Raw genomic sequence first — 12,831 nt, 5'->3', positions numbered from 1 at the left:
CCCCTCCTTTCTGTCCTGGGAGACACTCAGCCAGTACAGGCCTGTGAGGCTGGGGAGGGAGGCTGGGGGATCTTCTGCCCTGCTGCCTATCCTAGAAGCCCACCTGGGCGCCCCTCCCTACAGGAGCCCGCTGCCCCCTTCCTCTGCACATCTGCACCACGTGCAGACGAAACTCCCGGGACAGAACAGTCCTCACCCTGCACTGAGGTGGGACCTCGAACGCCAAGTACTGAGGGAAAGGGACCCGTGCATTTACATGCCCTAACGTGAAAATGACTGAAAGCAGGTTAGTGGGGAAAAGGGAGAGGTAGGCTTCTGGGAGTCTGGAGCGGGGCTAGGGGTGGAGCAAATAAAAAGCACGAGAGAAAGGAAACCAGCCGAGGCCGGGGCGGGGGCGGTCCAGGACCTCACGCCAGACCTGCCCCTAGAACTTGGACTTAGGTGGGCGCAGAGTTTCCCTGCCCTCCCCAGTGGAGACCTCTGGATCCCTATAAAAGGCGTGTCTCGCTGGAGGCTGTGTTCCCGCCCGTTCCCTTAAAGAACTGCCCTCACTGGTTCCTCATCTTGCTTCACACCGCGTTCTCTCACCTTCCCGTGCACCTTTCTGCCTCCTGGCACCAGGAGGCCCCTGCACCAACTCCACCCTCTCGGGGTTCCTCAGATGCTGGCTCTCGGCTGCCCTGTCAGTCCCCTTTGGCCGGGTTCGTTCCTCCAGCCCAGGCCCTAGGGATCACCCTTCCTGCACAACCCCCTCTACAAGTCCACTCCACGTTGTCCTGGGGCTCTCTCTGCCAGCACTGAGCTAGGAGGAGGTGCACAAGCCCGCTGCAGGGTGCCTGCCCACCGGGAGCGCTGGCCCGTTGGGTGAGAACTGGGTGCTGTCAGCCTGGGTGCTGACGGGTCCCAAGTAAGGCTGCGGCTGGGCTGATGTGCTGACCCACCACGGAGGTTAGAGGGGGAGGAGCGCCTTGGCTGGCCTTCCCAGATCCCAGGCACAGCTCCACAGGCACCCATAGCCCCGTGGGGCCTCCAGGTGATCCCAGAACCAGAAGGGAAAGACCCCCTGGATAGAGCTAGGAGGATATGACCCAACACAGCCATAAATAAATAAAATAAATTAAAAAAAAAAAGGAATCATCTGTTTAAAAAAAAAGAAAAAAAAGAAAAAGCATTTATAACCAGAAGAGCCACCGGGGAGAGGACAGGAGGACTCACGGACCGCACACATCTGCCCCAGGAGCTGGGAGAAGCCAATGGGGTCGAGGGCGGTGAGGGCGGTGCTGGGGCTGGCGGTGAAGACATTGTTTTAAGAAAAAGGAAAAAATATATTTATTTTCCCCACCAAACCAGTCAACACCTATTTTCTAGTTCTTTTTTTTTTTTTTTTTTTTTTTTTTAACTACAAGCACTCTTTTTTAAAAAGGCACCTACAAATTCCAATAGAGGGGCATCCTACAAAATCCCGGACCAGTACTCCTGAAAAGTGACAAGGTCATCCAAAACAGGCTGAGAAACTGTCACAGCCAAGAAGAGCCTTAGGAGACATGACAACTAAATGTAATGTGGTGTCCTGGATGGGATCCTGGGACAGAAAAAGGACCTTAAGTAAAAACTAAAGAAAGCTAAAGTATGGACTTTAGTTAATGATAATGTATCAATACTGGTTCATTAACTGTAGCAAATGTCCCACACTTAATAATGTAAGAAGTTACCAGTAGGGGGAACTGGGCTGGTGTGTATGGAATTCTCTGTACTATCATCTCAATTTTTCTGTAAACCTAAAACTGTGCTAACAAAGTCTATTAAAATGTTTAAAAGGCACCTATTAAAATGGCTTTTAAAAATTATAATTTAAGGGGGTTGGACCCACGGCTGAGGCAGGCACCCCTCACCCCCGTCTCAGTGGGTCATGCCCAGGGCGGCAGCGGGGGGCGGGTTACTGGGCAGTGCCCGCGCAGGACCATGCGGTTTCCAGTTACAACGCAGGGATCACAGCAAACACAGCCGCCACAGAAGCACTATGGCATTACCTCTCCCATTAGCTTAGCAGCCCCCAAGAAGACTGACTGCCTACGTACACAGAAACTAATTGAGACTCTGAAGCCCTTTGGCGTTTTTGAAGAGGAAGAGGAACTGCAGCGCAGGATTTTAATTTGGGGAAAATTAAATAACCTGGTAAAAGAGTGGATACCAGAAATCAGTGAAAGCGAGAATCTTCCACAATCTGTAATTGAAAATGGTGGTGGAAAAATTTTTACATTTGGATCTTAGAGATTAGGAGTACATACAAAAGGTGCCGATATTGATGCGTTGTGTGCTGCACATCAAGACATGTTGATCGAAGTGATTTTTTCACCTCATTCTATCATAAGTTGAAATTACAGGAAGAAGTAAAAGATTTAAGAGCTGTTGAAGAAGCATTTGTACCAGTTATCAAACTGTGTTTTGATGGGATAGAGATTGATATTTTGTTTGCAGGATTAGCACTGCAGACTATTCCAGGAGACTTGGGCTTAAGAGATGACAGTCTGCTTAAAAATTTATATATAAGATGCGTAAGAAGTCTTAATGGTTGCAGGGTAACCGATGAAACTGTACATCTAGTACCAAACATTGACAACTTCTCAGGTTAACCCTGAGAGCTATCAAACTGTGGGCCAAACACCACAACACCTATTCCAATATATTAGGTTTCCTCGGTGGTGTTTCCTGGGCTATGCTAGTAGCAAGAACTTGCCAGCTTTATCCAAATGCAATAGCATCAACTCTTGTACATAAATTTTTCTTGGTATTTTCTAAAGGGTATGTGTTTAGATTATATTAAAATAAAATTGGTTGTAGACACTGAAAAAAATTATAATTTAAGAATCATTTAAAAAGTTATTTACAGTATTTAAAAATGGGAAAATAGGGAGAGGTTGAATTTGTTCAGGATTCTACAATTTGCCAACGTGTTTGCCTATATTAATCGCATTTTTCATCACAGCCCTGGGGAAGGAGTATTATCATTATTCCCATTTTATAGAAGAGGAAACTGAGGCTCAGAGAGCTTGGGTCACCTGCCCAAAGTCACCCAGGCTAGTAAGCAGGGGAGGAAGCAGGAACTGGAAACCTCCTTCCTGCACGCTTTTCCCACTGGCCCTGCCCTTCCCCACTCTCTGCTGAGCAGGGCTGTGGGGAGGGGCACCCTGTAGCCAAACATCTCCCAGTGTTTGGGGGCCCACGTGACCTTTAGGGGTAGAGGCAGGGTGATCCACCTCTGAGAGGCCAGGTTACAAAGACACGGGGCTGTGCGGTTTCAACAGCTCTGACAGCGTTGGCAGCCTCGAGACTTCCCCCAGGAAGCCGAGGGCCAATGGGGGCACCTGGCCAGGGCAGCTACCTTCCTCTGAGAGCTCTGAAGGCTGTGGGGCCCATAGGGGGCTATGAGGGGGCAGTGGTTAAAGCCCAGCAGTGGCCCAGTGAAAACCAAAGGTAGGAGGAGCTCAGCTCTGGGATCTCCTGGGCTCCTGGGGCCACTCCATGGCCATCACCTGTAAGAAGAGGCTGAGAGCAGCAACTCCAGAGCCATATTTAGCTGTAGGGCCAGCCTGGCCGAGGCTCAGCCTTGGTCTCCAGCCCTTCCTCCAGATGGGCAGATTTTTCTTCACTGACTCAATGCTGAGCACAACCAAGGTCTGCAAAGCAGATGGCTCACGTCAGAGCAGTTCTGCAAACATGGTTGGAATTACTTTGGTGAGGCTTCCAGCTGACCCTCTGGGAAAGTGGGTGGGAGCTGGTGGATTAACCATTGCTGGGCAGCCCTGTGAAGTGAGGCAGGAGGCTGAGAAATGTACAAGTCCCAGGATGGGCCCCGCCCAGGTTCATTGGTGAACTGAGTGAGTCTCAGGGTAGAAAGTACAGGGAGGAAAATAAATTTTGCTTTGAGAATTTTACCTCCATAATCCCTCAACATAGCCTCATGGCCACTTGTGATGGGAATGAGAAGAGTGTGGAAAGCTTGAAAATCAGATCAGGGTTCTTTCCGTTGGCAATTTTTAGCTTTGTGGCCTTGCATGGGCTCCCCACCACCTGCCTCAGTTTTCTTATCTGCAGAGTGAGGCTGAAAATATTTACTTGGATGATTACACGAGACAATGCAATGAAAATGCTCCATGAGTTGCATACTGTTATACAGTGATAGGGGCTGTTATCATTCCTCCTCTGAGATAAGAAATCTGGCCGCGGTGCTTTGATTCTCTAGCACAAGATTTACACTCAGTGTCAGGCATGAGGAACAACTCTAGAATAGCTGACTGCCCCATCGCAGGGGATCTCTGAAGTCACCCCGTTGACTCTCCCCCCCCCACTCCCATTTTTAGAAGAGACTGAGGTTCCAAATGATGACGTGTCCACGGTCTGCCAACTAAGAGCTGAGCCTTGACTCGTATCTCTGGTCGTGTGGCCAGGTGTCACTGCCGCGGCCCCCCTGTTCCTGATGCTTCTGAACCTGCTGGGACCTGGTGACAGTCACCACCCCATGCCCACCCTGTGTCCGGATGCCAGAATCAGAGCGAGAATTCAGTCCACCACATTTCACAGATCGCAGTCAAACCCAGATCCTCCAAAATAAAAGGCCAAGGGAACAAAATGGCCAATGTGGTGTAAAAAAAAAAACCTTAGAAATTACAGACATGATTACTGAGAAATGTTTTAAAGGACTTACACTTAATCTTGTTTCTATTTGATTTGGTGCATATCATGGGGATTTTTACCCCAGGAATGTAAGCTTTGCGGGTCTCCTCTCCAAATGGCCTGACAGTATTTAACCAGGACTTAAATCTTGCAATTTGGCCCTTAAGATGTCATTAAACTTTAAAGTAGATGTTTAGTCTAGATGTGGAATTTAGCCCAGGTATGACAGTTGGCATTTTTGTTTCCAGGTTTCCTAAAGCCCCCATGGTTGGTCAAAGTCTCCATCAACTTCTAGCCCTGTTAACTTCCATTTTCTCTCACCAATGGATTTTCCTGGAGCACCCACCTAGGTGCCCTAGGCCCCCTGGGCATCTCTCTTTTGTGGGGGAGAGAAGGTGGGAAATGGGAGGTATGTTTTCTGTGGGCAAGAATGTGCTCTGGCATCTCAGGAATTTGCCCACAGAGGCTGAGCTCAGAGAGCGGTGTTTGCACGCCCAGCCCTGGGACATGCTCTCTGAGACCCATTTCACAAGGGGCTCCCAGTGTGCCTGTCCTAACGATTCACACAAACGCCCTGACATCCCTCAGAGACTGAAAACTTTCCATACCCCTTCTGGGGAGCCTAGCTCAGGGGTTAAACACACAGACTGTCTGCATTTGCATTCCAGGCCCTCACTTCAGCTGTTGGATGACCTCAAACAAGTCACTCCCAGGACAGAACCTCTGCTGGGTGGGCCAGGAAAGAAGGTCCAATTCAAGATGATTAATTTTGTTACTGATAGACTAGTCTGGAAAGCAAGTTGAAGCTGACGGCTTGAAACAAGTTTTTGGTTATTTGCAGCAAATAATCTGCTCCAGCGATCATAGGCCCATATCTATTATGAGTAAAAAAAATGAGCGTGGATTCTATGAGAATCTTAAATAGTGGTCCCAGGCCCCATCGTTAAGACTTCTTTGCAGAAACCTCGGGTTCTGTATAGCAATAAACAACAGGGTCCTACTGTATAGCACAGGGAACTATATTCAATATCTTATGATAAACCATAATGGAAAAGAATATGAAAAAGGATATATGTATAACTGAATCACTTTGCTGTACAGCAGAAATTAACACAACATTGTAAATCAACTTTACTTCAATAAAATAAATTAAAGAAAACTTGGGGGCTTTCATGCCAAAGCTGGAGCAGGTTTCAATCTCAGCAGGCACTATGTCCAGAAAATCAGAGCTCAGCGACACAGAGCAAAGTTTCAGACCCTCACGATTCAGCTACTCCAGTTAAACTTACTTAAATGAACATTTCAATTGCCTCTGTGACAATAAGCACCACGTTCACTGTTGTGATACCATGGTGAGCTCGGCCTGCAAACACTGAGAATGCCCTGGTGCGTTAACTTCCTCCCAGCAGTGAGTGTTAGGGTTTCCTCCTCCTCCACACACTGAGTCACCATCCCATCCCTGAACCCCAGAGAGCTGACGTCTCAGTGCTGCAACCGGGCCTGGGCTAGTCCTCCCAGCTGGCCCTCAGCCCAGAGCCTGACTGTTCCGTGGGCCACTAGCAACACTGGCCCCGGGACATACAGACACCAAGGGTGCCTGAGATCCAGGAGCTCCTCCGTCTTCTAGTGGGAGTGTCTTTGTAACTTCAACAACTAGCCCAGTGCAGGGGACACAGGAGGCCTCACTGCACATCTGTGCATTTGTCTGCCGCAGCACGGGGTCCTCAGGGGACAAGACATTCCAGGAAGCTTCTAGAACTGGAAATTGCCAAACTCTCTGGCAAGGGAGCGGAGCCATAGGTCAGCCCTCACCCCTTCTATCCACAGCCTTTCTGACAAGCCCCCGTAGCCTGTTTGAGATGCCATCACTTACCCAGGGCTCCTTGGCAGATGTCTGTGCGAGTGGCTCCTCCAGTAATAAATTGGGGATCATCGCAGATCTCCTGGAAACGAGACCCACAAAGTGCTGTCAACCCACCTGACGTGTGCTTCTGTAGTCAGGACACCTCGGTTCCCAGAAGGTGCATCGGACCCCCTCCGCCCCTTCCCCTCCCCTCTAGGGAAAGCTATGCAGTTACAGTTAGACTGCCGTGGGACCCCGACTGCTCCACTGGACCCCAACGCTCCACACTGCCTAGAGCCCACTTCATCACGCTACTTCCTAGGGCCGGGGCAGCGCCAAGTCCAGCCTCCTCTGGGGGCCTTGAGACGGTCCACGCTCTGGAGCTGCCCTGCCCACTATGCCGGTCCCTCTTCTCTGTTCCTGCATCGAATTCCTCCCTCTCCCACCCGCTTCTCTCCTTTTCCACATCTTACTGTATCTCAAGACCCACTGCCACCAACTCCACGAAGCCCTCCTTCACAGTCCGGCCCTCACCCATCCTTTTGATCCCGAATCCCAGAGTTATGTGCACTCTGCAATTTAGCAGCTAGTTGTGTGCTGTGTGGTGGTGCTGGGTACCAGTCTGTCTTCCTAACACTCACACGCTTCTTGAGGGCAGGGGACGGTATCTAGCCTTCTGGATTCGTCCATAGGCCATGATACTTGGGGGTCCACATACCATGAGCCTGCTGTGTGTCAATACTGTGTGTGGTACTTTATCTCAGGCAGCCCTCTCGGGAACACAGATGGACACCGACCCCATTTCACAGGTGGGGAAACAGGCTAAGAGATAAAGCCACATGTCCCAAGATACACTGCTCGTAAGCTGTAGATGGCACTGGGATTTGAACTCACCAGTGTAAACCATATAGTCTTTCCCTCCTGCCCTGCCCCTAATGGATTACTAACAAGTCTTCAAGGGCTGTCCCACCAGTCGCCTGCTGGAAGCCAGCCTTGAACAGTGCTGGCCCTTCTGCAGCCCTCTCTGAGTGTGCTTCCTGATTCTGAAGAGCCCCACCCCAAAACCACAGAGGAAGTCAGGGCATAAATCTGGGCTTCCCTCGGCCTGGACCCCTTGGTTCGTAAGAGCTCCACCCCATAGCGCCCAGCCCCCTGCACGCATCCCTCCACCCCCCTCCCTGCCAAGCAGAAGCTCTTCTCGGGCGAGGCCTGGATCTAGCCCCTGGCCACCCCAGCTTAGGCTGTAGAGGCTCTTTTGGAATCCGCCGCAGAACACGCTCCTTTTATGCCTCTGCACTGTCCCTTCCCTGTTCAGGTCGGTCTGTTTGGGGGAATGACAGGGACAGTGAGAATGCTTTTCTGCTGAGGCACATGAAGCCAGCTTTGCCCAAGGCCTGCCAGCCAAACACTTATCCTGCTGATGGAAGAGACTGGGTTTGGTGCTGGGAGCCCAAAAGTCATACTGATAATCCTCAGTGTGCCAGGCACTTACCCCAGAAGGATTTTTCCATTATGTTTGAGAAGCTTCCTCACACCTTTGGCACCCTCTCCAAAGAAGGCAAAGTTTAGAGTGGCCCTTAGAGATGCTTCAGGAAATTGAAACTTGTACACAACATACAGGGCACGGAATTAAATACGGAACTTAACAGTCCCAGGAAAGGGGTTGAGGGCTTGGGCTTTGGAGTCAGACAACCTGGGTTTGAATTCTGGCTCTGTCACTTCTTAAATGGGTTCTATGACCCTGGCAAGTTACTTCACCTCCTTAAGCCTCAGTTTCCTCATCTGTAATAATGGGGATGGTGCTGACAAGTGAACCTACCACATCAGGTTGTTCTGAGGGGTAAATGAGATGACTACGTACACGTGCCTTGATAAGCGCTCTATAAAAGTCACCTACTATTAATTATTACTGGAGGAGTTGATCATAATCACTGAACTTGAGGCAGGAGATGCAGGTTTGAGGCTGAGTTCAGCCAGCTGAGTGTAAACAAATCAGAAACCACTCAGAGGCCTTAGATGTTTCAGGGTAAGGTGGGGACTCACACACCTGCCCTCGCTCCCACCTGACTGGGGTCACCCTCGGATGGTGTCGGCTTTTTCCTCGCTGTGCCTCTGCGCCAGCCCACAGTGACTTCAGCCACGTGCTCTTCAGCCTCCTTCCCAGCCCCAAGCCCTCTGTGGCCAGTGCCGGGAAGCCCCCTCTGAGGAGCAGCCCCCGCTCCAGGGCTGGCCTGCTCCCCTGCCTCGCTCCTGCAACCTTACTCTCACTTCCTTGTGGCTCTGTTTCACCGTCTCCCCCCTGCTTTTCTCTCTGGGACTTGACATGTAACACATTCCAATTGCTCTCATCTGAAAACCAGCCTGTCAAGCCCCAGGTCCCACTCTCCCTGACACTTTTCCTCCTCTCCTTTCACAGGCACCCTTCTGGAATTAGCTGGGCACGCTCTTCATTTCTGGTTCCTTACTTCGGGGTCTACAGCCATCCGGCTTCTACCCCATTGCAATTCTATGCCATTGCAATTGCTCTGTTACAGTTACCAATGACTTGCTTCTGTGTAGATCCAGTGGACACGTGTCTGTTTGCCTTGCCTGACCCGAACCACAGCTGTGTTTGAGAAGGCAGAGAGGGCGGCTGTGAGCTGTGGCTATTGACACCCACAGGCTGGACACAGTCCTGGCTCCACCCCAGACACCTGTATGAGCGAATAGTTAACCTTCCCCAGCCTCAATTTCTTCAACTGCTGAATGGGACAATAACAGCTACCCTCCCCCTTGGTTGTGCAGTGCACACCCTGTCCCGCCCTAATCTGGGGCCCTAAAATGGCCTCGGATCTCTATTTTCCCATCTGGAAGTCCTACAGGCATTTCCAACTGTTGGGTGACCTGTCCGTGTCCCCTCACTAGCCCCTAAAGCCTTCAGAGGCAGAAACCATATGCACTGTGCCTGGCATACAGCAGGTGTTCAATATACGCTTATTGAGTGAATGAAAGAATAAGCAAAGAAGTATGTAAATTCACTTTCTAAACTGTAAAGTGCTATACAAATGTAAGGCGAATACCTTCTCGTTTACCACTTTCACAGCTGTAATTCTCTTTGAGGCTCATTACAGTCCTGCATTCATTCATTCACTCATTCCACAAATGGTCACAGTCTTTGTTCACAGATGTATCCCAAGCATTTAAGACACTGCCTGACATATTACAGGCACTCAATAAGTATTGTTAAATGAATGAATGAACGAATGAATGCATACTCTGAATGCACTGGGCATAGACTGGTGCACAATACACACATGGTCCCTGCAGTTCACTAGGAAGGACAAACAAATATCTGTAATTATATTTATAAGTTGTGAAAATGCTATGAAGGAAATTAGCAGGGTTCAGTGATAAAGAATACCAAGATGAGAAGGGGGCTGCTAAGAATGGTCAGGAAAGATCTCTTTGGGGAGGTGACATCTAACTAAGTCCCAAAGAGTAAGTGAGCCAGACTCCAGAAAACCAGGAAAGAGCATCCCTGGCAGGTGAGGCAGGAAAGAGCTGGGTGCCCTTGAGAAACTAAAAGGTGCTGGGCCTGGTGAGCCAGTGGGGAGAGGAAACTATTTAGGCATCACCTCTTCTTTTAGATGAAGAAGTGGAGGCAGGGAGGTTAAACGGCTCATGCAGGTTAGCAAGAAGTGAACTCAAGTGCTCCAGGCCAAGGACACTTCCTACTGAACTTGCTGCTTACGGGCTGGGTTTGGGGTAACAGAAGGTGACTAGCGGGTGGGGGTGAGGGGCTCAGAGGAGTGGGAGCAGGGCAGGAATGTTTATTTCCCTAACAGGAATCTAGAGGCTATATTTCCCAGGAAGCCTCCTTGAGGTTTGGCGGGGGAAGATCGGTGAGGTGTCCCACAGGACATGGGGCCAGGAGGGGTTCCAGGGGAAACAGGATGGACAAATGGATCAGGAAGGAAACTGTTCCAAGGCCTGCCAGGGCAAGGAGGGGAGAGACCCAGGGGGGCAGGATAAGGGAACACCGAGGGGCCCCTGAGACGCCGGGGTGAGGATTCTGGGAGGGTGGGTGAGGAGGAGGAACTGGCTCCTGAATGCATCTCCCCTGTGCTTTTGATAATCACCAGGGTAAATGTTACGGGGAGGTCGGCCCCCTTTGGAAAAACAAACAGGAAACCCCGACTGGATAAATCTAACCATCGCTGCACGAGACAATCCTTAGTCACAAAGGACCAGGCCAGGCGTGGACTTTCTCCCTTCCTGAAGCAGCCTAACCGAGTTAGAGACTGACTTTTCCCGGTTAGATAGTGTCCCACTCACCCCACACCCCACCTCGGCACCCCGCCTCCCTTCTCCGCAGACTCTCTCCCCACCGGAGTCCAAGAAGTTTTGTCCAGGTCCCCCTATATCAACCGAGTTTTTGTGAGTTTTTGCTGGCGGGCCTGCTAGTGGGATTTACGGGCAGCGTGCACTTCGGCCCGTCCTGCGGGCGCCGTGGGTGGCAGAGGGGACACGGGCGACCGCGGAGCTTCCCCCGACCCCGCGCCTGCAGAGTCCCCGGCTGGGCAGCGCGGGGACGGGGCTCCCGGCTGCGGGGCTCGGCTCTGCGCGCTCCCCGGGCTCCCCGCGCGCTGGGCCTGGTTCTCGGCTGCCGCGAGGCCCGGTCGCTGCGCCTCCGGTTTCCGCGCCCCGCCCGCCCCGCATCCCGCCGCGGGCGCGCTGCCTACCGTGGGCCGCTTCCACTCGATGCCCCGGGTCTTGCTGGAGTAGGGTCCCAACTCCTTGAAGCCCAGGGAAGATGGGAGGGCCGGGAAGGACGGGTCCTGGAAGAGCGCCCCGGCCTCCAGCCACTCGTCCCGCAGCGCCGCGTAGTCCTGGCTGAGGTACTTGAAGGCCCTCTCGTGCGAGCCCAGCCCCTCGGCCGCCTCCCGGTCCTTCGCCAGCTTGAATGCGATGCCCGCCATGGTCGGCCCGGTGCCCGCGCTGCCGCCCAGCGAGCGAGCGTGGGTCTCAGCGGCTGCTCGGCGCGGCGCTCCGCAGGGGCGCGGTCAGGGTTCGGCGCGCGGCAGCGGGACTGCGAGCGGCCGCCGCGGGCGATGATTCACCCGGCAGGGCAGCGCCCTCCGCGCCTCGGGGCGTGGCCTGGCCGCTCCCGGCCAGCTCGGCGCCGGGCCCTGGACCCTGCCGGCCGCCGGCCTGCACAGCGCCGGCGGGAGGACGGCGGCGGCGGCCCACGGGGCCGGTGCTGCCACCTGCGGCCGGCGCCTGGGATGGCCGAGCCGGCCCGCGCCGCGCACCTGGGCGTCCTGGTGGAAAAGTGGGGGCTCAAACTCAACCCCGATAGACGACTTCCCACTTGTTGGGGAGGAAGGCTGGGTGAAACCCGAGGCTGGGGCTGTCCTGACTCTCCAGAACACACCCTGTGAGTCAGAAGGTCGGGGAGAGAGCTCCAGGGGACTAAATTAACTCTGTGGGAAGGTGTCCCTCCGCTATAGTCCCCATTTGACAGATGGGAAAACTGAGCATCAGAGAGGTTCAATGACATCATCCAATGTCGCCCAACTAATTAGAGGCAGAACAGGGATTCTAAGTCACCAGAGGCGTGTTACAATCGTGATGCTACACACTGCTACTGGTTAGCTATATGATCACAGATAGGGTGGCCAGATTTGGCAAATAAAAATACATCCACCTGTAATAGGGAAGAACAAATCTGACTCCATATTAGATCTGTTTTGTTGCCTGTGTTTAGTCATGCTGGCTCTGAACCTTTTGTAAAAGAATGTTATCTACAGCCTGAAATATACAGGATAGCCTATTCTCAGGGCTCTGACCTTTAAGAGTACATTCATATAGAGATACAAAGTTGCAGAACAGAGAATAACTTTTGTTTCATTGGAGGTTTACAGGAACATCTTGACCTGACCAACATGAACAGCTACAAGAAGGAAGGATTCCAACACCAAGAAGTTTGCAACAACTAACCACGCCCCTCCCTCATCTTGCCTTTAAAAGTGCTTTGCTGAACTTGGAGAAGTTCGGGGTATTTTAAGCACGAGACAGCCTTCTTGCATAGCCCTGCAATAAACCTTTCTCTGCTCCAAACTCTGATGTTTCGGTTTGTTTGGGCTCACTGTGTGTCGGGCACATGAACTTGTGTTTGGTAACACACCCAGTTAAATTTGATTTTCAGGTAAACACTAATGATTTTTAGTATAAGTATATCCCAAATATTGCACGGGGGCATACTTAAACTAAAAAATTGTTTCCTACGTAGGGGAGCAAAATTTGCCACCCCAACATATCTCTCTGGCATGCGG

General features: G+C 51.8%; 2 protein-coding genes and 1 pseudogene across 4 annotated transcripts in view; 2 read left to right on the top strand and 1 right to left on the bottom strand.

Annotated features, from left to right (window-relative positions):
• The window catches only part of LOC103016092 (calpain-2 catalytic subunit), a 44,542-nt gene extending 32,930 nt beyond the window's left edge, over window positions 1-11,612 (bottom strand). For all 3 annotated transcript variants that reach the window (XM_057549677.1, XM_057549685.1, XM_057549675.1), the window contains exons 1-2: window positions 11,239-11,612; window positions 6,548-6,617 (exon numbers count right to left, since the gene is read on the bottom strand). In XM_057549677.1, coding sequence (XP_057405660.1) covers window positions 6,548-6,617; window positions 11,239-11,475 — 307 coding nt within the window. In that variant the 5' untranslated portion in view covers window positions 11,476-11,612. The remainder of the gene's footprint in view (window positions 1-6,547; window positions 6,618-11,238) is intronic.
• Window positions 1,963-2,839, top strand: LOC130708573 (poly(A) polymerase alpha-like; annotated as a pseudogene).
• Window positions 10,178-12,599, top strand: LOC130704587 (uncharacterized). Its single transcript, XM_057526204.1, has 4 exons — window positions 10,178-10,183; window positions 10,872-10,933; window positions 11,064-11,933; window positions 12,421-12,599. The coding sequence occupies exons 1-4, from the start codon at window positions 10,178-10,180 to the stop codon at window positions 12,434-12,436; spliced, it is 954 nt and encodes a 317-aa protein (XP_057382187.1). The 3' UTR covers window positions 12,437-12,599.
• Window positions 12,600-12,831: the final 232 nt, after the last annotated feature.

Source organism: Balaenoptera acutorostrata, chromosome 1 (genome assembly GCF_949987535.1).
Source record: "Balaenoptera acutorostrata chromosome 1, mBalAcu1.1, whole genome shotgun sequence".
Lineage (NCBI taxonomy): Eukaryota > Metazoa > Chordata > Mammalia > Artiodactyla > Balaenopteridae > Balaenoptera > Balaenoptera acutorostrata.
This window is presented reverse-complemented; position numbering and strand designations above follow the sequence as displayed.